At 44.4% G+C, this 23,772-nt stretch overlaps 1 protein-coding gene across 6 annotated transcripts in view; it reads right to left on the reverse strand.

Moving 5' to 3' along the window:
• Positions 1-23,772, reverse strand: part of LPIN2 (lipin 2) — an 82,247-nt gene that overhangs the window by 56,136 nt on the left and 2,339 nt on the right. The window contains exons 1-2 of one of the 6 annotated variants that reach the window (XM_055417145.2): positions 21,517-21,685; positions 20,655-20,763 (exon numbers count right to left, since the gene is read on the reverse strand). The exons of 4 other annotated variants lie outside the window; for them this stretch is intronic. Coding sequence is in view for 1 of the 2 variants with exons in the window: in XM_088833384.1 (XP_088689510.1) it covers positions 666-752 (87 nt within the window). In the remaining variant the exon portion in view is untranslated. Of the gene's footprint in view, positions 1-665; positions 821-20,654; positions 20,764-21,516; positions 21,686-23,772 lie in introns of those variants that run through there. One more of the 6 variants, XM_088833384.1, reaches the window with a different exon arrangement.

A 23,772-nucleotide genomic window follows, 5' to 3' on the forward strand; every position in this document is an offset into this window, starting at 1 on the left:
AACTTACAGTTTATGGGACCTGTTTTATTTTACATATCATAAGAGAGGAAACTTTGGATGAAAAAGCTCAGACAATTTACATTTCCCCCACAGTATTAGGAATTTTTGTTTGCAATCAAAGAAGAAAAAAAGACCCCTGTTGCTCCTCTCTGTCATAGATAGAACTAAGATGCCAGTTTCAAACATGTTTTCAAAACAAATTTGACTAGGACCAAAAAAAACTGCAAGACAAACAAACCCATAGAAAAAGATCACATTTATGGCTAAGTCTGATAGAGTGGGGAAAAAAAGCGTAAAACTCTTCAATGATTTTTATTCCTCAACTACTACATAGATGTAAACCAGATACACTGCATGTGAAACCTAGTTTCAAAAAAATTCCCAGTTTACAGCAGCAGTTTCATTTTTTCTAGGCATAAAGTTATTATTCGTTAAATAATAAATAGAGAAGGGTAGAAAGATGGTGTAGTGTGAGGGAGGGAGAGCAGGCAGGTAAAGATTTCTGTTGACTACAACTCGGTTCAGACTCTTAGTATGAAATTCATTCTGACGCTACATCCTCCAAAGAAAAGCATCACTGCTTTCCCTGGTGGGCGCCCCGCCCCGCCCCCTTCTGCAGCAGGTTCCAGGTTGGGGCGGGTGATGTGCTGGTGGATGTCACTCACCAGGATGCCAGCGGGGGCCTTTCCATGGTAAACACCTTCAGGAACCTTCTCCTCCTCATCTTCACTGTATTCATCTAAGTAAAACATCTTAAAACTGAACTAGTTCATCAGTAGCATGTCTTTTTTCAGAGATGAAGGCACGCTTCTAAGTTATCAAAACAGAAAGCTGTTCTGCTGACAAACTGAGGGCAAACTGTTTGCCGACACAGTAATATGGTTAAAACTGAAAGGAAATGGTTCTTAAAAAAAAAAAAAAAAAAGGCAACACAGGCATGACTTTACCAGTAAGATTTGCTGAAAACGCCTCAACCCCATCCCTCTGGAGGAGATAAGCAGGAGCACGGGACGGGCTGTGCCGGGTGTTTACACTGATAGGTACCAAGTCCTGCCCGGGCACAGGGGCCTCACTGCCCTTCCATCACACGGGACACGGATTGAGTTAATGATTCCCCAGATCAATCACATCCTCACTTTTAGAAATAAAAGTAACCACACATACAGAAAAGTCATCTTCAATAAATTAATCATGCAAGGGGAAACGGTTCACGTGTTTTCTAAGCAACAAAGTCAGTCAGGAGACATATGCTTTTTAGAACTCAGTCACTGAAATGTTTTACTCTGTCATACTGGAATGACCCAGTATATTTTCACAGTTCTGAATGGGAGCTAGCCTACTCAGCACTGTAAATAATGAACAAATTATAACAATGTTACTGTATGCTAACGCAGCATTAGTTATATTAATGCAATAGCGCACACACACACATAATAATAAAATAATTTAACTTCAAGAGCAGGACAGTTCAAACATCCTGGCATTTCCTTTTCAGCTCTTAAGAAGTCAGTATACAGAAACTTCAAGTGAATTTTTCTAAAAACCTAAAAGACACTTACACACAGATAGAACACATTAATTTTTAAATTGAAATATACCATATTCTGCAAGCCAATGTATAGGACTGTGCTGTCTGTTACAAATAGGCATTATCCACATGGACATGTTTAAAAATGTGACCAGAGCCAACTGAGATGTGCTGTAAGCATAAAACACACAGAAGAAAAGCAGAATGTGAAGTAAGGTTTATATAAGGTTACTTGTTGATATGAATATGCTTTGTATATACTGAGTTAAATAAGATATATTTTAAAATTAATTTTACCTACATTTCTCTTTTTACCTTTTAATGTTACTAGAAATGATGAAATGCCATATGTGGTTCCCGTTATATTAATATTTCTACTGGAGCACAACTCTGGGATCCTGAGACAACCTTGAGAACAAGAGCAGAAAGGAATCCATAATGAAGAGCTGAAGGTGACAGGAGTTCTCATCACACTAACTGATCCTTAGATATTTAATAATGTTCATGTTATTCAACTTTTTCTCTATCTCTAAACATCAAACACAAAATTTCCAAATGTTTGACCAAGGGGGGTGGTGTTGGTAATGTTTACTACAGCAACAGACCCGCCAAGATACACAAACAAAAATGTTAAATGGCAAAATTTTTAAATTTAACCAAATTAGAAATAGGAAAATGTATCCTGTATTCAACATGTTGCACTGCCTGCTGCCTAGCCCACCAGACATTCATGTGCAGGCCCAGGTGCTTGTGATCCAAGTCCATACACTTCATGTACACAAACCCCCTCCACTTGAAAAGAGAAGTAATTTTAGGAGTCTATTACACAATGCATAAAAATGTAAGCCTCTTCCTTCCTCCATGTACTGCTGGCAGGCCTGGATCCTCAACATCAGATGGTAAGAAAGAACCCACCACCACCCTTGGGAAAAAACAGAAGGAGAAGTGGGAGGTCAGGAGCAGGGAAGTGAGGAGAGATGAGAAAGGAGGGTCCAGAGAAGCCACGAGGAAGATGAGGAGGGGAAGAGAGGAAAGCAGGGCAAACAAGCTGGAGAAGACAAGAAAACACGCTGGTGGAAAAACCTGATCCATTTTACAGGTGAGGAAACTGAGGCCCAGAGAGGTCAGGCAATTTGCCCAAGGCTACCCGCTCAGTCGGCACTGTTTTCCGGTCTGTGCTTTCGTTTGTGATGCCAGGGTATGGCCCCGGGCAGAAGTGCTGGGGGAAGGGTCAGAGAGAGACAGGGAAGGAGGCCTGAGCCACGTGGGCAGAGGCTGTCCACAGCTTTGACATCACCGACTCTTACAGAATGAGCCAGCCCCAGGCCAGCCACCAGGGCTTCCGGGAAGCCTGGGTGCTGTCGTCACCGTGAGGTCTGGACCCATGACTCACAGAGGCTCTGACTCAAGGAGCGTGGCCCACGGACCCAGACGGAAGGCGAGCTCAACCTCCCAACACCGACCCCCCCACAGGGTGCACGCCTCCGCTGCCCCTGCTGTGCCCGGACGCCACCTGACCCCAGGCTGGGACCTGACACTTCCCTGACTCGGTGCTGGCACTGTTTAGACTTGAATCAATAAAAAGTTGGAAATCACAACCAACCATTCTTAATCACCCCTGTGACTATTTTCAAATAAAAATGCTACTGACTTTTTTCTCTACAGGCTAAGATAAGAATAAATGGTTAAACATCGAGAAAGACTACTTTTATTCTTGCCGAGCATCTTCAATAATCTTAAAAAAAAAAAAAAAGGGCAGGTGGAAGCTGGAAGTCTTTTTTCCTAAGACTTACATCTTTCAAGGAAAAAAAAAACTTCCTGCAGTCTAGCTTAGGGACATAATATTAAAATGCTGGTCAGGAGAGTCAGAGTCTTATTCAGATTCCACAGCTGATGACACGTGTAAAATATACACCTGCCTTATTTTTTTCCACTACTAATCCCATAAAAGTATGGGATCGTCAGGTATAAGGGGCTTAACAAAGTACAAGAATTTAAAATTTCCTAACATGAAATTTGCTAACTGGTTAAACAGAAATATCTTTATGCCACAAGTTCAGTTCAGTTCAGTCGCTCAGTCGTGTCTGACTCTCTGCGACCGCATGAATCACAGCACGCCAGGCCTCCCTGTCCATCACCAACTCCCAGAGTTCACTCAAACTCATGTCCACAGAGTCGGTGATGCCATCCAGCCATCTCATTCTCGGTCGTCCCCTTCTCCTCCCGCCCCCAATCCCTCCCAGCATCAGAGTCTTTTCCAGTGAGTCAACTCGTCGTATGAGGTGGCCAAAGTATTGGAGTTTCAACTTTAGCATCAGTCCTTCCAATGAACACCCAGGATTGATCTCCTTTAGAATGGACTGGTTGGATCTCGTTGCAGTACACAAGTTACAGTCTGTTTTTAACGCAAAACATGAAAATACTGATACGCAATCTACTCCCCCAAGTGGTCATAAGGTGGAATAGCAACATACTGAATTACCAATGAAGAGGGTTTCCCTGGTGGCTCAGTGGTAAAGAATCTGTCTCCCAATTCAGATGTGGGTTCGATCCCTGGGTGGGGAAGATCCCCTGGAGAAGGAAATGGCAACCCACTCTAGTATTCTTGCCTGGAAAATCCCATGGACAGAGGAGCCTGGTGGGCTACAGTCCATGAGATCATAAAGAGTTGGACACCACTTAGCAATTAAACAACGACAAACCAATGAAGAGGTGAGAAAACTTTTTAAAAAGTTTTCATTAGTATAAATGTATGATGAAAGTATTTAAGTCTCAGTTACAAAGAATTCATGATCTCCACCATAATCACCCTTTACTGAAGGAAGTAACTGGGGTGCACTGCTGTGTTTTCAAGGCCCCTCCTGGCAGACTGAAACAGGAAAGGACCACAGACTACACTAATGCTTAAGACGTTTTTCTTTCCATATTTGGAATTACTTATAAAGCAACCCAAAAGGGACTGATAACACTTTCTTCAAAGACAGGAGAAAATCCTGATACTACTCTGGGTTTTCCAAACTTTCCTAGCTCAGCCGTCTATTGGAGAATGGCCATCCAGTCTACTCAAGTTCCAGCGTTTCATGTGTCCTCACACACCCAACCACCAAACCTTAAACAGCACTAGCTAGCGGCAGTTTTCACCTGAGCTATGAATGAACGAATAATCAAACATAAGCAGGTCTTTTTAGGAAGAGAGGAGAAAAAAAAAAAGGGGTCTCCTGAGGGCAGAACACCCAGCTTAAATCGACTCGCCCAACAATAATCTTGATGACGTACACCTTACATTTAAAATTCAACATTTTCAGAGTCTACTTTGAAACGTCAATTTTTTTTTTTTAAGGCTAACTGGTCAAAATTTTCTTCTACCGATCTCGGGGGTTAAGTTACTGAACAAATGACCTAGAATGTCCTCGGTGAACATCCCAGTTTAAGGAATTTGGGATTAAACCACCTCTGAGCTCTAATACTCTGACATTAATGTTTCTAAGTCAAACTTCCACCCAATATTTTGAGACCAGAATACTACTTGTCTGCAGAAGTCAAGTGGGTGACCATTAAGAGTAAAGCTTAAACAGCCCAACGAAAGATCAGAAGAACTATGGCTTGACTTGTGTCCGACATCCTGGACAACACTTTCAGGAAAATAAAGCCAAACAGGAAACCCCAGGGCAGCTGCCTCACTTGCAGGTATGTGTCTGTGTCCTGTTACTCGCAACTGTTCCTGTGTAAATGTCTGTCTTTCTAGTCTCCCCTTTCACCCTATGAATAGTAGTTTGCAATGGTCCTGCCCCCATGGTGACATGCAGGGGCAAATCCCTAAGAATAATAAGCAAGTTTCTGTAGGATGGCTCTGTCTCCCCATTTCGCTCACACTCTAGAAATCCCTGTCGTATTATCAAATTCAAAAAATTGTATATAATTTAAAAAGTGTGGTGCTTTTACCTGTTAGTAACCAATTCTCTGCTATAACCTCACACCTGGCAGGAGCACACAGCCGTTGCAGCAAGTACCGCTGGGGGCGGGGAGTGGGGCACAGGCTGGGTGTCTCCATGCTGCTCCACGTGGGATGGCTTAGAGCTCGCCAGGGGAACTACCGGTGAGCAAGGGCTGATGGTATCATTAACACAATCCAGAGAACAGGAGAAAATGTCACAAATGGTGATCAGTATTCTGCAGGGGCCGGGTCAGTCAGGTGCACATTCCTCTGGTTCTGTACAACGTTTCTCACCGAAGATCTGCTGGACCACTTGAGAAAAACTGGTGATAGCTGTTTTATTTTTGTTGCTGCAATTTCACCTCCTTCAAAAAATTATAATTTTCTTTGCTTTAAAAACATGGGTGATTAGCTGGTACTCTCCTTCCTGCCGTCTTCCGTCTAGATAAATGAGGTGCTACCGTAGAGCTGAGTAAGTACTGAGAAGCCAGGAACCCAGCAACACTCACCTGGATAGGCAGTTTCTTGGGGGGAAAGTAAAAATTCTATCACACATAAAATTCATACAAATAATAAGTACACGAGGATTTCAAGAGACAAGGGCACAGAGGACAGTCACCAAGAACCTGCTCACGTCTCACACGGAGAAGCCAGGATGTACATGAAAGCCTGTCTCTGCTGTACATAAAAGCACAGTCTCTGCTTTTAACTGTATTGCTGGTGTTTAATTCACAACTCGCTTACTATTATATTAGCAGGCTTAAAGAAAACATCACCCAAGTTGCTGGGATTATCATTTTAATAAAGAATCCTCACGAGTGCTGATCAGAGTCACCCCACAGGACAGATGCTCTGCAGGCGCAAATGGGCGTCCAACAGAGTCTGGAAAACCCGTTTGGTTTCTGTGGTCAGTCTGCTCCCCCACTTTCTGTTTCTTTTTCAAACTTCCATGTTTCTCAGCCTGACTGCATTCCCATCAACCCTGCCTCGCCATGAGAACACACAGGATCTCTTCTTGTGTGCAGGTGCATTTGTGTTCTTCGGGAAATAAACGGCAAACAAGGCTTAAAACACATTGTTATGAGAATAACTTGAATTTACTTTCAGTTGGAACATTCTAATGCTATATTTAAGTCTGTTACCAGATTTTATGTAACCAGTGAAATTTAAAATAAAAAATCAGAATTCTGAGATTACTGTCTTTCAGAGGTTGGATCTGCCTACTTCAATATAAAGCTCCCCTAAGACAAATTAAAAAAAAATAAAAATTGCAGTACTGGTACCCAGTTATATTATACACAGACAGAACTCAATTCCAGAAGTAGCTGCACCCTTCACTGAAGGCAAAGCCTTATGTCAGCTTTGCTACTGAGAGGTTAAACGCTAACATATCTAAAATTAAACCCTGCAACGTCTGGGCACAGGTAGGATCCAAGAAAGCACAGAGGCATCTGAAAGCAGCAACATTAAAAGAAAAGTACCCCTCTGATAAGTATACAGCAACTACCTGAACAAAAAATGAGCTTGAGGTTTTGTTACCATCTATTTCTCTTACAGACTCAACCCACTTTATGAGACTCTCTAAGGAAGAGGATATTTACTCTGTGTAAAAATCACTAGCCTTTGCAACAAATTAATTTTACTAATGCTTTTAATGTATATTTTAATCACAAAACTTCTGGATGTGAAAAGAAATCAGCAAATAAAGGTAAACATTCATGACAAACTGTGTAATATATCAGTATTTACATTGAAACCATACAAGAAAACACAATACTGGCAAGCTAGCATTCTTTCTCTAGTATTTTTAACTCTGAGTTACACTCTGGAGCTAGTCCTCTGCAACCATTATCTCTGATCTATACAGCTTCTGTGTAGATAGATTTGCTTTATCCTTGCACTTTACAGATGAAGAAACAGAGGTTCAGAGGGAGCTAATTTTTTTAAAGTGCCAAATCCAGGTTCAAACCCCAATCCACTTAACTGAATCCTCAAGATGTCTCCATAGTAACTTCTAGGACAAAACACAATTTGGAATTTAAATTTGATGTGCTAGGTATTGTTAAAATCTCAAATACAATAAATCTAAAAGAATAAGATATCGAGGAATAAATTTAGCCGAGGAGGTGAATATTTGCATATTTAAAATCACAAAACATTGCTAAAAGAAATCTAAAGTGACTAAATAGAATAAGTAAATAGAATTTAAAGTGACTAACGCAAACAGCCTCACCGTTCATGGCTACAAAGAACACTGCTGAGATGTCAATACCACCCAAAGCCATCTATAGATTCAAATCAATCCTATTCAAAACCCCAACAGATCTTTTTTTGCCTAAATAGAAAGTCTATCCTCAAATTGACAGAATTGCAAGGGGCCAGGACAACCTTGAAGAAGAACACAGTTCCTGATTCCAAATCTTGTTATAAAGCCACAGTAATCAAAACAATGCGGTACTGGCATAAAGATAAACATACAGTCCAACAGAATACAAACCAGCATCCAGAACTACACCCAAACATCCAAGGCCAATTGCTTTTGACAAGGGTGCCAATTCTATTCAATGGGGAAAGAACAGTCTTTTCAACTCATGGTGTAGAGACAGCCCCAACTCCAGAGCCTATCTGTCTAACCACGCTGTAGGTGTCTAATTCACATATACAGAAGACCTATTATGTAAGACACTTCTTATAGAATAACTAGCTCAAAACAGATCAAAGACCTAAATACAGGAAGTTAAACCATGAAACTCAATGTTTCTTAGATATAATGCCAAAAACACGAGTAATGAAAGATAAATTGCATTCCATCAAAATTTAAAACTTTTTTCCCCTGCATCAAAGGACCTTATCAAGAAAGCGAAATGACAAACTACAGAATGGGAGAAAATACCTGCAAATCACATATCTAATAACAGTTTCATGTCCACAATATGTAAAGAACTTTTGTACAACTCAACAACATAAAGAGAAACCTATCAAAGTATCAGCAAAAGACCTGCACAAGTATCTCTCTGAAGATACACAAATGGCCAGTTAAATACATGAAAGATGCTTGACATGGTTAATCATTAAAGAAATGCAAACAAAACCACAAAGAAATATCACTTCATACTTATTGATGGCCATTTTAAAAAAACCAAACAGAAAAGCGTTGAGGATGCAGAAAACCTTGCCAGTATGTAGAGGGAGCAGCATCTCTTTCCCACCCTCCCCACCCCCAACTCACCACATGATGTCAGTGGCCATCTCCCCAGCCAAGACAACCAATCATGTCTCCCTCGTTTCTGAGTGTCCCCTGGGAGCAAAACCTTCCAGTTGAGAGCCATGGTTTATCTAGACGGCATGTGGCCCTGTACTTATACACTGGTTCTGGTTAGGAACACAGCTTGGGCTCTGAATTTAGGCAGTCTTAAATGATGGCTCCATCGCTTCTCGGGTTCCCTGACACAGAACCATCCTGAGCTTCGGTCTGACCAGATCCCCACACGACCCCTCCCCTCCACAGAGCTGGGGTCACAGCGGTGTCCACCAGGGAGAACTGCTTCCGGAGTTCAAGGAGTTCAGAGTCCTGTGTAGCTGAGCAGGTCCCTGTAGGGCCTTCCAGGGACAGACCCCCTCCTCATATCCTCTGCTGCAGCTCCTCTTTGAAGTGCCTAGATAACAGTATCAGATGTTTCAACACAACATTTCCTGACTTGTTTTACAGATGCTAAAACCTCCACCAAATGGAAGAAATTAACCACGTGAGGCCCATGAGCAGACAGCCCCCAGACCTACTGCAGCCTAAGGACTGATAATGTTAACCATGCTGTCACCACACCATCAGCCAATCAGAGAAAAGCGTACCAGCTGGGACATCCTTCCCTCTCCTTGCCTTTAAAGATGCTCTACCAAAAGCCACGGGGAGATCAGGCGTTTTGAGCATGAGCTGCCCTGGACTCCCTGCTTGGCACCCTGAATAAACACTGCCCTTTCCTTCACCACAACCTGGTGTCGGGAGATTGACTTTACTGTGTGTGGGTGAGCGGACTTAAGTTTGGTTCAGCAACAGCAGCACACGGAAACTACTAGGTACTTAACAAGTATTAGTTGTCTTCCTTCATTAAGAAACAACGTACAGACCGTCCACAACCTATAATGGTTTTGCTTGTGAATTTTTAACTTCACAATGGTTCAACTTACGACTTTTCCGCTTTATAATGGTGCAAAAGCAATACACATTCAGCAGAAACCTTGCTTTGCATTCTGAATTGTGATCTTTTCCCAGGCTAGGGATCTGCCTGCCCTACGATCCTCTGTCGTGCACTGGGCAGAGGCAGCCCAGCTCCCAGTCAGTTGCCTGATTGCGAGGGCAAATGACGATACACTTACAGCCATCCTGCACCCAGACCACCATTCTGTTCCTCACTTTCAGGACAGCAATCTGTCACATGACAGTCAGCACTTCACGACACAACAGGTTCTGTCAGTTGATCCTGCCCAACTCTAGGCTAGTGAAGATGTTCTGAGCACGTTTAAGGTAGGCTGAGCTGTGCTGCAGGGCAGGTGAGGGGTACATTAAACGTATTTTCGATTTAGGATGTTTTCAACTTAGGATGAGTTCATCAGGATGTAACCCTATTCTTAAGTAGAGGAAGATATGTAAGTAGAAAAGACCTGGGTCACGCAGGAGCCTAACAGGTGTTATCAGGGTAGGACTCCTGCCGTCAAGGAGCCCACTGTTCACTGAGGGACACGGGAAAGTAAACAAATGACCTACGACTTAACGCCCACTTCAGTCAATAGCTCTTCTTAGCTCTCATTTTAGCTTCGCAAAACATTTCCCGCTCCCTAAGGAGAAGCTGTATACAGTTAGCAAAAACAAGACCAGCAGCTGACTGTGGCTCAGATCATGAACTCCTTATTGCCAAATTCAGACTTAAATCGAAGAAAGTAGGGAAAACCACTAGACCATTCAGATATGACCTAAATCAAATCCCTTATGATTATACAGTAGAAGTAAGAAATAGATTTAAGGGACTAGATCTGATAGAGTGCCTGATGAACTCTGGACAGAGCTTCGTGACATTGTACAGGAGACAGGGACCAAGACCATCCCCATGGAAAAGAAATGCAAAAAAGCAAAATGGCTGTCTGAGGAGGCCTTACAAATAGCTGTGAAAAGAAGAGAAGCGAAAAGCAAAGGAGAAAAGGAAAGATATAAGCATCTGAATGCAGAGTTCCAAAGAATAGCAAGGAGAGATAAGAAAGCCTTCCTCAGAGATCAATGCAAAGAAATAGAGGAAAACAACAGAATAGGAAAAACGAGATCTTTTCAAGAAAATTAGAGATATCAAGAGAACATTTCAAGCAAAGATGGGCTTGATAAAGGACAGAAATGGTATGGACCTAACAGAAGCAGAAGATATTAAGAAGAGGTGGCAAGAATACACAGAAGAACTGTACAAAAAAGATCTTCATGACCAAGATAATCACGATGGTGTGATCACTCACCTAGAGCCAGACATCTTGGAATGTGAAGTCAAGTGGGCCTTAGAGAGCATCACTACGAACAAAGCTAGTGGAGGTGATGGAATTCCAGTTAAGCTATTTCAAATTCTGAAAGATGATGCTGTGAAAGTGCTGCACTCAATATGCCAGCAAATTTGGAAAACTCAGCAGTGGCCACAGGACTGGAAAAGGTCAGTCTTCATTCCAATCCCAAAGAAAGGCACTGCCAAAGAATGCTCAAAGTACCGCACAACTGCACTCATCTCACACGCTAGTAAAGTCATGCTCAAAATTCTCCAAGCCAGGCTTCAGCAATATGTGAACCATGAACTCCCAGATGTTCAAGTAGGTTTTAGAAAAGGCAGAGGCACCAGAGATCAAATTGCCAACATCCGCTGGATCATGGAGAAAGCAAGAGAGTTCCAGAAAAACATCTATTTCTGCTTCATTGACTATGCCAAAGCCTTTGACTGTGTGGATCACAATAAACTGTGGAACATTCTGAAAGAGATGGGAATACCAGACCACCTGACCTGCCTCTTGAGAAACCTGTATGCAGGTCAGGAAGCAACAGTTAGAACTGGACATGGAACAACAGACTGGTTCCAAATAGGAAAAGGAGTGCGTCAAGGCTGTATATTGTCACCTTGCTTATTTAACTTATATGCAGAGTACATCATGAGGAACGCTGGGCTGGAAGAAGCACAAGCTGGAATCAAGATTGCCAGGAAAAATATCAATAACCTCAGATATGCAGATGACACCACCCTTATGGCAGAAAGTGAAGAGGAACTCAAAAGCCTCTTGATGAAAGTGAAAGAGGAGAGTGAAAAGGTTGGCTTGAAGCTCAACATTCAGAAAACAAAGATCATGGCATCTGGTCCCATCACTTCATGGGCAATAGATGGGGAAACAGTGGAAACAGTGTCAGAGTTTATTTTTTTGGGCTCCAAAATCACTGCAGATGCTGATTGCAGCCATGAAATTAAAAGACGCTTACTCCTTGGAAGGAAAGTTATAACCAACCTAGATAGCATATTAAAAAGCAGAGACATTACTTTGCCAACAAAGGTCCTTCTAGTCAAGGCTATGGTTTTTCCCATGGTCATGTATGGATGTGAGAGTTGGGACTATGAAGAAAGCTGATTGCTGAAGAATTGATGCTTTTGAACTGTGGTGTTAGAGAAGACTCTTGAGAGTCCCTTGGACTGCAAGGAGATCCAACCAGTCCATTCTAGAGGAGATCAATCCTGGGTGTTCATTGGAAGGACCGATGCTAAAGCTGAAACTCCAATACTTTGGCCACCTCATGTGAAGAGTTGACTCACTGGAAAAGACTCTGATGCTGGGAGGGATTGGGGGCAGGAGGAAATGGGGACGACAGAGAATGAGATGGCTGGATGGCATCACCGACTCGATGGAGGTGACTTTGAGTGAACTCCGGGAGTTGGTGATGGACAGGGAGGCCTGGCGTGCTGTGATTCATGGGGTCGCAAAGAGTCGGACACGACTGAGCGACTGAACTGAACTGAACTGAAATGAAGGCCCACCCAAGTGAGGTCCATCCTTCAGCCTATTTGTGCAAATAGTATGTGAGTCTTAACTCAGAGATTCCAGCCCCAAAGAGCCAAATTAGGGCTGACCTGGGTCAGAAGAGCCTGAGAAGTGTAGGCAAAGGTCTTCAGGTAAAAAGGCTAGATCCAGCTACTCCCAGACCTGCACCCCCGGCCCCCGCCCTGCACCCTCGTCCACCCTAGACTGGCCTCCCCAAGCAACGGGAAGACATCTTCCCCACGTATTCCCTTCTTCCAAGTTTTGGTGTAAAACCACTTAGTCACCCTGACACGTGACCTTTTTAATGTGAATGCTCTACTTTAATCGCTACTGAGGGGTACACAATAAACCAACCCTATTTTTGTACCACTGTCCAGCATGTTATTAATTTTTTCTTTAAATTTAGGTGTTACACAGGATAAAAGCCAGTGTCACTACTATGCCGTCACAACTCTTAAACAGTACAAGAGTGGCTGTGATTCATTTCTCTCGCTTGCCTTATCCACCAGGTTTGCTCTGAATGACTTATGGTTCTTTTCATAAACCTAACCTACCCTGAAGGGTAAAGATCTTCCACCACTGAGCATGAAGAGACGTATTTCAAGACTGAAAGCAATTTTAAAAGGAAGGAGTGTTCCCAAATGTGTGAAAACGACAGCGTCACTGACATGCAGATTTTGCCCCTGGACTGCATGGGCTTTTCCTCACATTCCTTCACAGACACGCTGTTTACAGGAGTATGAACAGATTCCTTATCAGCCATTTGTAATGGAGTACAAAACTAAGAACTTGAGGTAATTAGAGTTTATGGGTAAATTTTAGATCTTATTAATAACATACGCATCTGTTACTTAACGTCAGTGTTTTCCATTATGAATAATGTCCACCAATGATCACCATCCACCAGTCTCACCTCGGTGGGCACTGGGGGCTGCTCTCATCCCAGGACAGTATGTACATACATATCTATGCAACAAGTTTCTCACAAACACACACACACACGCCCAGAACAACAGAACCACATTCCACCTCCCCACCCCACCATCTGGTTTCAGAGATCTTGCCACAGGCACCCAGTTCCGTACGTTTTCCAGGAACGCCAAAGCTGACTGTAAACCACTGCTTGAGAGGTGACGGTTTCAACGCTTCACGGATACGCACAGTTCATGTTTGAGGCTTGTATTTCTCTAACTTAAATGGAAAGGAGCATTAGGGAGGTTAAAGCTACAGCCCTGACCATCATCAGAATGCCAGCCCTTGTGTGGGAATGGATCTCACCTGGTTTCAGAGCCACGATGCGTGCCGGCACCACAACCCTAGTTAGGAGGTGACCCCTGCCGCATAAACAATTAGACCAGGCTCTCCCACTGCCTCAGTCACCTTTCAGTGGCTCCTGCGGTGCAGAGGAGGGTTTTCCTCATGGCTTGCAGCACAACAATTAAACGAACAAGAAAAAAAACAAGCACCAACCCATCAGCTTAGTTAACTGATGTCATGACTGGCCAGGAGGCCTCAGCTCCTGTAACACAGACAGCCGCAGGGGGCCTGCGTTTCACTCTCAGGAATGCAGCCCCCGGTATCTCAGAGGGAAGTCTTTCAGATCAGGAAGCACAAATTCACCACTTCCTCCTCTTCTTTTTGGAACCACCTGGGGACTGTCTGTCTCAGACAGCACGTGGAGGCTGGGAGGCAGGGCTGTGGACTCCCGGGCAGCCACTCAGCTCCGGCATCCCAGGCTGCAGCTGTAGAAGGCCCAGGGAAACCTGGAAGGGCCTTCCAGCCACGCCAGTGCAAACACAACTGGAATTTCACGTCCTGCTTGACTGTGCACTGTGCCTACCAGGGTCCCAGGGGCGTTTTCAGACATGTCAGGCAGGGCCATCCCTCTCGGGGCTCTGGGTGGACAGAGGGAGCAGCTGCGGCCGCGACCCCACCTCCCCCGCCCCACCCCAGGGAACACAAGCTCCTTCACGGAGAGAGAGGAGGACTCCCAAGAGCAACAGCGGGTCAGTGAAGCAGTTTGTAATGAAAACAAAGACTGTTTCCCACATCGATCTGGTTAAAAGCAGCATCTCTTGGACGTGCTGTTCCATGCTCGATTCTGAGCTGGGATCAAGCAGTGAACTTGGCAGATCAGGCCCCTGCCCGCACAGCACTTACACTCTAAGGAGAGAGGGAGGCAAAGACAAAGCTAGACCGGGATAACTACTATGAAGGAGGTCAAAGGGCGCAGGGAGGAAGGAATGGAGCGCGTGACTTCAGGTGAAAGCCACACCTGAGAGACAAACAAAGCGCAACTAAGCCAGGAGACAGAGCACAGGACGCGGCTGACCGCAGTCACCCAACATGCAGGGACAGACTCCGATTTACTCTCTTAGGATTCTGCGGCTGCTCTTTCTTTGGGCATTTTGCTAAGTCACTTCAGTCGTGTCCGACTCTGTGTGACCCCATAGATGGAAGCCCACCAGGCTCCCCTGTCCCTGGGATTCTCCAGGCAAGAACACTGGAGTGGGTTGCCATTTCCTTCTCCAATGTGTGAAAGTGAAAAGTGAAAGTGAAGTCGCTCAGTCGTGTCCGACCCTTAGCGACCCCACGGACTGCAGCCTACCAGGCTCCTCCATCCATGGGATTTTCTAGGCAATAGTACTGGAGTGGCTTGCCATTGCCTTCTCCGTTGGGCATTTTGCCAACCTTCAAATTACTGCAGAATCAATGCCGGAGTAGAAAATGAGGTGACTCAGATGCTAAGTTATAAAACATTCAGGAAACCAGTGGAAATTTTAGCAGTCACAGACTCTGAACAGAAATCTCCAAGGGCAATCAAAAAATTGTTTCCTGAGAGTGGTTTTCAGATCTTCAGTGAAGACAGATGTGACTAAAAGCATCTTTTAAGAGGTTACAGTAACAGGACACGCTGTTGACACAGAGGGTGTTACTTGATCACCATTCCCTCTTGAAACTCATTCTTCTGGGCTGAACTGTGGCCCAGGTTAAGTCGATGTTGGAACCCTCAACACATCATACCACCACCTTATCTGGAAGCAGGATCTTCAGAGGTTAACTGAGTTAAAATGCGGTCGTCAGGATGGGCCCTAAACGAATGACTGGCTCCCTTATGAAAAGGGGAGCCCTGGACAAACAGAGACACACACCCACACACCCGGGGAGAAGGCCACGAGAACCTGAGGAAGAGATCACGGTGCCCGCCCACAAGAAAAGCCGAGGCTGGTGCCTAACCGAGAGAGGCGGCCCTGCAGGAACCAGTTCTGCTGACACCTCGACCTCGGACCTGCGGCCTCCAGAACTCTGAGACAGCACGTTTCTGGGCTTAAGTAATCATTTGTGGCACTTTGTGATGGCAGCCCTAGCAAGGGAATCCACTCACCAGGTCAACAGGGAGAAATATAAGAGGAGTAACTGGCAAGTACAAATAGCATGGTTAGGGGAAGTGGAAGATGTCATGCTTTTGAAAGACGAAAGATGGACGCAGGAAAAAAAAAACAAGGAGGATCACACCATCAGAAAGTGCTTGGAAGCCCTCCGGGGTGGAGGGATGTCAGAAACCACGGAAACTTCCAAGAAAACTTCCAAGTCAAAACCATGATTTTCCAAACCAACGTTCCCACAGGTGCCTGCAGACAGGAGGGGCAGCATCTACCTCCCGGCTCCACAGGCGGCGGTCACAACGGGAGTGGCCCTTGACTTCCAGCAGCCCTTCCTGCACCTGCCCACCCGGAGGGCAGGCCCGAGCCAGGCGAGGGTCACGGGGACCCAGGTGAGGGGTCCGGAGCTCTGTCGGAAGCTGGGGGCCTGACACACACGCCGACACAAAAACCAACCCCAGAGAAGACGAAGACTGGAACTGCGGAAGAAACAGGATCCTTGCACAGGCTTGGCTCTGAACCGCATTCAGTCATGAAAACATAAACACCAAATATTGAGAAAGTAAATTATGATACAGTTATGTTGGGAGGATGGAGGGAAACGTGTGTAAGGAGGGTTCGAGAGGAGCTGAATCTTCACCTCGCACACCAGGAAGTCACTTTCTCTGAGAAGGCCTCCAATCAGAAAACCAAGCTATCGAGGTGCAAGCACAATTGCATGTGCGCACGCACACACACACACGTACCCAAGTCCCACACAAAACAGACAGAAGAGTTGAAAAGAGGTGCTTTCAGGAAGCACTGATCAAGAGTGAGGAAGATTATTAAAAGTACTATTTGAATTTTTAAACTACATATAAATATATACATACACACATGTACTTTAAAATGTCTTAAGATGGAGAGATTTATTACGTGATGCAGCCTTATAGATAAGAATCTTGTTTACCGGAATGCAACCTACTAGAGGAAAGAGAAATAAACACCAAGCGCATAGGAGCACCATGAGGTTTTGTTTTGTTTGGCTTTTAATTAGGAGAAGCTCTCTTCCAACTCTCAGCACCAGCCCTGGTGGTCCATTTGAGATCTAGGTACTTCTCATTAACAAGACCAAACAAACGAACCAGGAAATTTAAATATAGCAGAGTTCCTATTATGTTATCCAGATGATTTGTGTGGGGTAGGGAAATGTCCTAACACAGAAAGAAAAAGGTAAAAGTTGCTCAGTCGTGTCTGACCCTTTGTAACCCCATGGACTGTATGTATCCCATCAGTCTCCTCTGTCCATGGGATTCTCCAGGCAAAAATACAGGGGTGGGTAGCCAGTCCATTCTCAAGGGGATCTTCCCAACCATGGGATTGCACCCAGGTCTCCCACATTGCAGGCAGATTCTTTACCATCTGAGCCACCTGGGAAGCCCTATACAAAAGTCCTTTCCCATTTGATGGCAAGGACAGCAACAAAAGATTCAGCCAGCATTTTACCAGATTGACATTCAGCAGTTGGAAAAAAAGAAAAAAAACATCAGCTACCATAGCAATACAGGTATATTAGTATTTTTCAGCTAGCAGAGAATAAAACTACACATAGCTTTATAATCGAAGTAAATTTTTTATGAAAATGATTGAAGCTTGCAGAAAAATGTCAACTACTTAGAGACTAGTTATAAAGTAGTCAGCAACAGAATCTTCTTTTAATTAAGCATTCATCTGCAGTATACATACCAAGTACAGAAGACAGCTCTGCTTTGCAAATACAAGGACAAGGCTCTCCCTACAGGCCTGGACAAGATTCACAGAGCCAGAGCGAAAATGACGGCAAAAATCCCAAGGCTTAAATTTGTAAATGCACGTAGTACATAAAAGATATACAAAACTGCTGACTTACAAAAGCATATTTCCTATTTTGACACTATAAAGATTAAAATTTCTGGGTCAAGGAAGAAATTTTAAGCACAGGAAGCAATCATATCTCTGAGACATAAACATCTTTCAACCAAACATCATATTCTCGTGCTAAAAATACAAGCACAGAGGTCTGATTCTTCCTTGGCTCCCTTTCAACCCCTCCCCATTCAGCTTCACACAGAAGCAAACTTAACTCCCCGACAAGACTGCAAGCTACTTCAGGGCAAGGGGGATGTTCTGCTGCCTTCCAGCCCTTTGCCCTAGTCTAGTCAGAGCTCCCAGTCCGCCACCCTGCCTCGGTCCTGGGGTGGATCGAGGCTCTGACATTTAACACACATCGTCCCCCAACAGCACAGTTGTATAGGTATTGTCTCCACATTACAGATGAGACAACTGAGTCAACTTAAGGCCAAAAGTGTATTTAAGAACGTGGAAATTCCTGAACGTCTATGAATGCATTTGTTTAATGGAAAGTTCCCCTGTACTGAAGAGCTGATAAATCCCAAATCGTTAATTTATTCACAAGTAAGGAAAACACCATTAAAACTCCGTTAGAGAGAAGCTTTCTGCAGATGGAGTTGGCAAGTTGAGTCAAATGATACAGTGAAGAAACCAATTAAGAAACCCTCAAACTCAACAGCATTAGGGGTCTCAGCCAGCTACCCCCACGGGAGGGAGAGGCTTGGGTATGGAGGAGACAGCTGGAAGCCCCATCCAGCTTGGCCACGTTGGACTTGGGGCTGAGACCCTCAGTCCAGGCCCAGGTAACGGGGAGTCACAGAGGACACACAAGTCCAGAGTACCCGGGAAGATCCCTGAGGAAGGGAGCTTCTTGGATTCTGACAAACAATGTCTCCAAAGCCCAACTGAGCCCAGTTCTCCTTCTCGACACTAAACAGAATCAGCGTCCTCGGGGACTCAGCTGAGAACAATGTTGGGCCAGCGTTTGGGGCATGTTTTAAACGCTCCGTCCCGCCTCAGCCCGGCGATGCGCTCGTGCCGGGGCAGGCAGGCGGAGGGACCTGGCATCACACAGTCCCGCTGATTCCAGCGCGGCCCCAGGCCCACGCCCTCCGGGGTTCTCTCCCTGGCACTTCTTGCCCTGGCACCATTGGCTTTCACACATAAATGCCTCAGAGAAACCCAAGGCGACTACACAGCAGGTGCTAACCTTCTAGCAGTTGATAGATGCTGACATTAAGAATTAGTTCTCCAATGTTACCTAATCAAGTCAAAACAAAGCCCGAAAACTGACTCCAGCCTGTCAGGCAGACACAGGTGAATTCTTACAGTCCTTGGGCAGAGCAGTGGTGATGGGGTGAGGGCAGCACCGCCCCCCTGCACAGCTGCCAGCCTTTGGCAAAGCTCTTCCAGCCTCACCATCTTTACCTAGAAAATGGGACCATTATCTCCACCTCCCAGAGTCGTCGTGACTCATGAGATAATTTGTGTGAACCACAACGCCTTGCCTTAAGAAAGTTTTCAATCGTGTAATTGCAATGATGATGACAAGGTCTTACAAACGTTAAGCACCTCCCAGAAACATAGAGTGTTCCTAAAAGACGACATCAGCACCATTTTGCAGACAGACAGCCTCAGTGGATGGAGCAGCTATCTTTTAAAGACCCCCCCCAAATTCCAAATTCTTACTTTTCAAATAACATTACTTAGGCAAGTTTTTTGAATTCGTTGAGCCAGGTCAACAAAAGATCAGTTCTTTCTCAAAAAGCACTGGTTTAATACACATTTTTAGTTATAAAACAGAGACCTTCTCTCTTAAATGATGCTTCCCTAAATAAGTCCTTCTTCTGTGTAGTTCTTATGTAAAAAGATGTTATGATCATTTTTCTTGTTCAGTCACTAAGTTGTGTCTGACTCTTTGCAACCCCATGGACTGTAGCACGCCAGGCTTCTCATCCCCCACTATCTCCCGGAGTGTGCTCAAGTTCATGTCCATTGGGTTGGTTATCGCTATTAATGTTACTCAAAATTCATCCAAATATGTTGACATTTTAAAGAAATATGTGAGTAAATTCTTTGGAAGTTTTACAAAGAAAAACATAATTACACATAGACTCCTGATGAGGCAAAAGTATATTCACACAGAATCTTGAAACAAAAAGTATGTCCCCTAGGGGTCTCCTCTAAGCCCAAGCACTCCTCGACTTACCCTGGTTTGGAAAAGACATCAGTTTACGAGGGTCACAGGTCTACGACCCACCCATCAGAGGAAGTACCACTTCATACCAGGGAGCAGCAATATAGAGTACTTAATTCACATGAACTGTCTGATGGCTTCACTGTCTCCCATTTAATAACTATATAAAATCATACAATAAAATTAACAAATAAGTTTATATTGAAGAGCTTCTACCTTTCAAGGGCCTTTCAGAATGAATGAAACAGCACGTCTCTAGTACAGGAGGACACACCTAGCTTATCAGGAGCAAAAAAACACCACATCACCACTAAATGAAGAGATGAGAACCATCCTGACCACCGCACACTGCCTCTGCTTATTCAGAGGCAGAAGAAAGGCTCTCAGGTAGATTTCAATTCCAGATTAACCAATGACCTTCTTTATAATTATCCTTTTTCTATAAAAAGGAAAACATCTTAGTAAAGATTGGAAAGCATCTTGCTAAGGATTGAAAACCAGGATAGTATCACCCTTTCCATTATGTTTCAGAAACAGGTAAATGCAGACATTCAGCCACTGAAGATGCTACTTGGTGCCACACGCCCTTCTTCCTTCCTGTGAGAAAGTCACTAGTCCCAGCTTCAGAGTTTCTGAAGGAGGTTTTCCCTGCCCTCAGCATCTCCTCTTCATCTACAATTACTTGATCATACTCACCAAAACCAAGTCACTTCTAAACCTAGGTAGTGGTACCTCTTCTCTTCGAAATATTAGTGTCTTTAATCGTGTTTCTTGAACTTTTCAAATCCATGTTCCTTTGCATTCCCTGTAATGTTACATAAAATATACAACAACTAAATTAACAAACGACCAAAAAAGTTAAAAATCAAGACGATTGGAGAGAGCACAGCAGGTGCCCTGCAGATGCTAGGCTTGCACCACTACCTGGGCACACTGGATTGGATTCCTTCCGTGCACCAACCCATGAAGACCTGTCCCTTCCTCTCTCCCCTTCACAGAGACTTGTAAACCTACAGATCTTGTTCCCGTGACCGGTCCCCAATGGTAACCCTGTTTAAATGTTCCTTCCCTCTTCTGTCTTCTTGCTAGAATACAACAAGCCTTTACATCTGGCTTCTTATTCCATCCAGCAGTCCACCTCTCCTCTACTCCCTCTGGTTCAATATTTACACAGCAAACGGGGCAGACTGGCCACAGGGAGTGTCTGAAAACTAAGGCAACAGTTGTTGTTTCCTCTGACCCTGGTGAGCAGCTAGAGGAGAGCCATAGATGACTTGAGAGCAAACACAAAGCAGCCTAGAACAAATGAAAAAGCAACTGTATCACCACATGCAAAGGGCTTGCCTCCCTGCAGCTGATGTTAATCAAGGGAAGTGAGTCTAGAGGATTAAATGTTCAGGCAGGTGGAGACAGTTGGGAGGAAATTGAGAGAGGAGAAATTCAGATTTGCTGAAACAGGCTAGAAGGACCATTCTAGATTCTTGAGTAGGAAAGATGGAAAAAATGCTAGAAGCTGAAAACAATTTAGAATTTACAAACCACTCTGCATTTTACTTACACTCTCAAAGTGTTAGTCGCTCAGTCATGTCCAACTCTCTGCAACCCCATGGACTGTAGGCCCCGAGGCACCTCTGTCCATGAGATTTCCATGCAAGAATACTGCAGTGGGTTGGCATTCCCTTCTCCAGGGGAAATTTCCAACACAGGGATTGAACCTGGGTCTCCCATATTGCGGGCAGATTCTTATACTCTGCCTGGTTGAAAAAAAAAATCAGCTGATGCAGTTCAGACAAACTTACATATTACGAAACAATCAAGGGAATTGGTACAGAAAATAAATAAGGATATGAAATGAAATAAAGCCAACAGACTCAGTTACTGTTCATAAGATTAGTGACGGAAGACTTTGTCTAAACTGTTCACATCTGCCAAGAAAGTCAGATAAAGGCAATCCACCAGCTACCAGGGCAAGGCGAGCAGTGCTCTCCTGGGAGCCAATGCTTCTCCTCCAAAGAAGCAGGGAAGTCTTATTTGGATAGTTCATGTTGAAAATATAGGACACTGCAGATACACACAACACTGCATAATAAAGTTCTAAACGCAAACATGACAAAAACTGGCCACACATTCCTAACGGTTTTTTAAAAGATCACCTTCTAGTCCCAGCCCCTGACCATGTATGTAGTCTCTCAAATCATATATTTGATATAAATAGTCTAAAAATAATTTCAAAAGCCACTCCCCCACCCCAGACAGTTCCGTTGGTAAAGAACCTGTCTGCAATGCAGGAGACCTGACTCAATTCCTGGGTTGGGAAGATCTGCTGGAGAAGGGATAGGCTACCCACTCCAGTATTCTTGGGTTTCCCTTGTGGCTCAGCTGGTAAAGAATCTGCCTGCAATGCAGGAGACCTGGGTTTGATCCCTGGGTTGGGAAGATCCTCTGGAGAAGGGAATGGCTACCCACTCCAGTATTCTGGCCTGGAGAATTCCACGGACTATTCAGTCCATGGGGTCGAAAAGAGGTAGACATGACTAAGCGACTTTCACTTTCCACCTAACAGTCACATAAACCCCTCCTTGGGGTTTGGCCACACCCTTCTGGTATGGACCTGAGATGAAGGCAGGAAAAGGGGCTGATGCTGTGGCCAAAGAGCCTCGTTTTACCAGGTGAATGCATTCTGGCTCCTTTCTTCATTTCTTTGTAGCAATTTTAACACCAGTCTAACTGACAAACAGCATCATCGAAATTTAGCACTCTAAGTCTTTAGAGGAAAAAAGATTCTAAACTACAATCAGTAAAGCGAACAAGATTGTACAATATAATTTATCATCATTTAATCCCAAAGGTCACACTACAAGGCTTTATCTTGCATCGCAGCACCATTTATCTCCTAACGGATTTTCTTTTCCTTCTTCCCTCTAGAGGGAATGGATACTAAGGAGCCGAATCTCCCAGTCCCAGGGTTCCAGAGCAGACCAGACCACCAGGACCCAGCTTCCCACTGCCAAAGACTCACAAAGACAAGCGACTCTCTCTCCACTTTCACCCTGGACCACAGAACAGGACACATGTGAAGTGTCTAGCTGGAGTGACAGAGTGTAACTAAAATAAAAGACTCAAGCCCAAGGCAGGGAAGGTCGATTCCCCAAATCACCACTATTAGCCAATAAAGCCACCAAAATGACTTATTTAAACACTTTATTACTAAGATAAAGTCATAAAGCATCCTGCTCCAGCCTGTAGTAACTATCCTCAAAGTTGTAGTAAGACAACATTTACATAGGATTCTGCCTGCCAATGCACGAGACACAAGAGAAGTGGGTTCAATCCCTGCATCAGAAAGAACCCCTGGAGGAGGGCATGGCAACCCATTACAGTATTCTTGCCTGGAGACTCCGTATGGACAGAGAAGCCTGGTGGGCTACAGTCCATGGGGTCACAGAGTCGGACACAACCGAGCCTGCACACACTGCCAAGAGAAGGTGCTGCATACCAACCTGTGTATTGTTTCATCATAAAGGCAAATGATAAGTCAGAGGACTCTGGGGCTCAGTCAGAAGGAAAACAACTTACTTCTGAATGAAGAGAAATAGCATAGGCCAAAATAGGCTTTCAAAATAAAGGCCCCAAACCACTGCCCAGTGATTGATGGGCAACTCAATGCGGGCACACACGTACACAAACAGTGACAGCTGCTGGGGTTGGATCAAAAGAATTTAAATTAAAGGTGGGCAGACTTGTTTGAAGGGGCACTTCCTGGCAGGTTGCTAAGCACCCACGGGATGCAGCTGAATTCACCTAACTAGACAAA

This window comes from Moschus berezovskii, chromosome 28 (assembly GCF_049115385.1).
Source record: "Moschus berezovskii isolate FMDL1 chromosome 28, NW_MosBer_1.0, whole genome shotgun sequence".
Classification (NCBI taxonomy): domain Eukaryota; kingdom Metazoa; phylum Chordata; class Mammalia; order Artiodactyla; family Moschidae; genus Moschus; species Moschus berezovskii.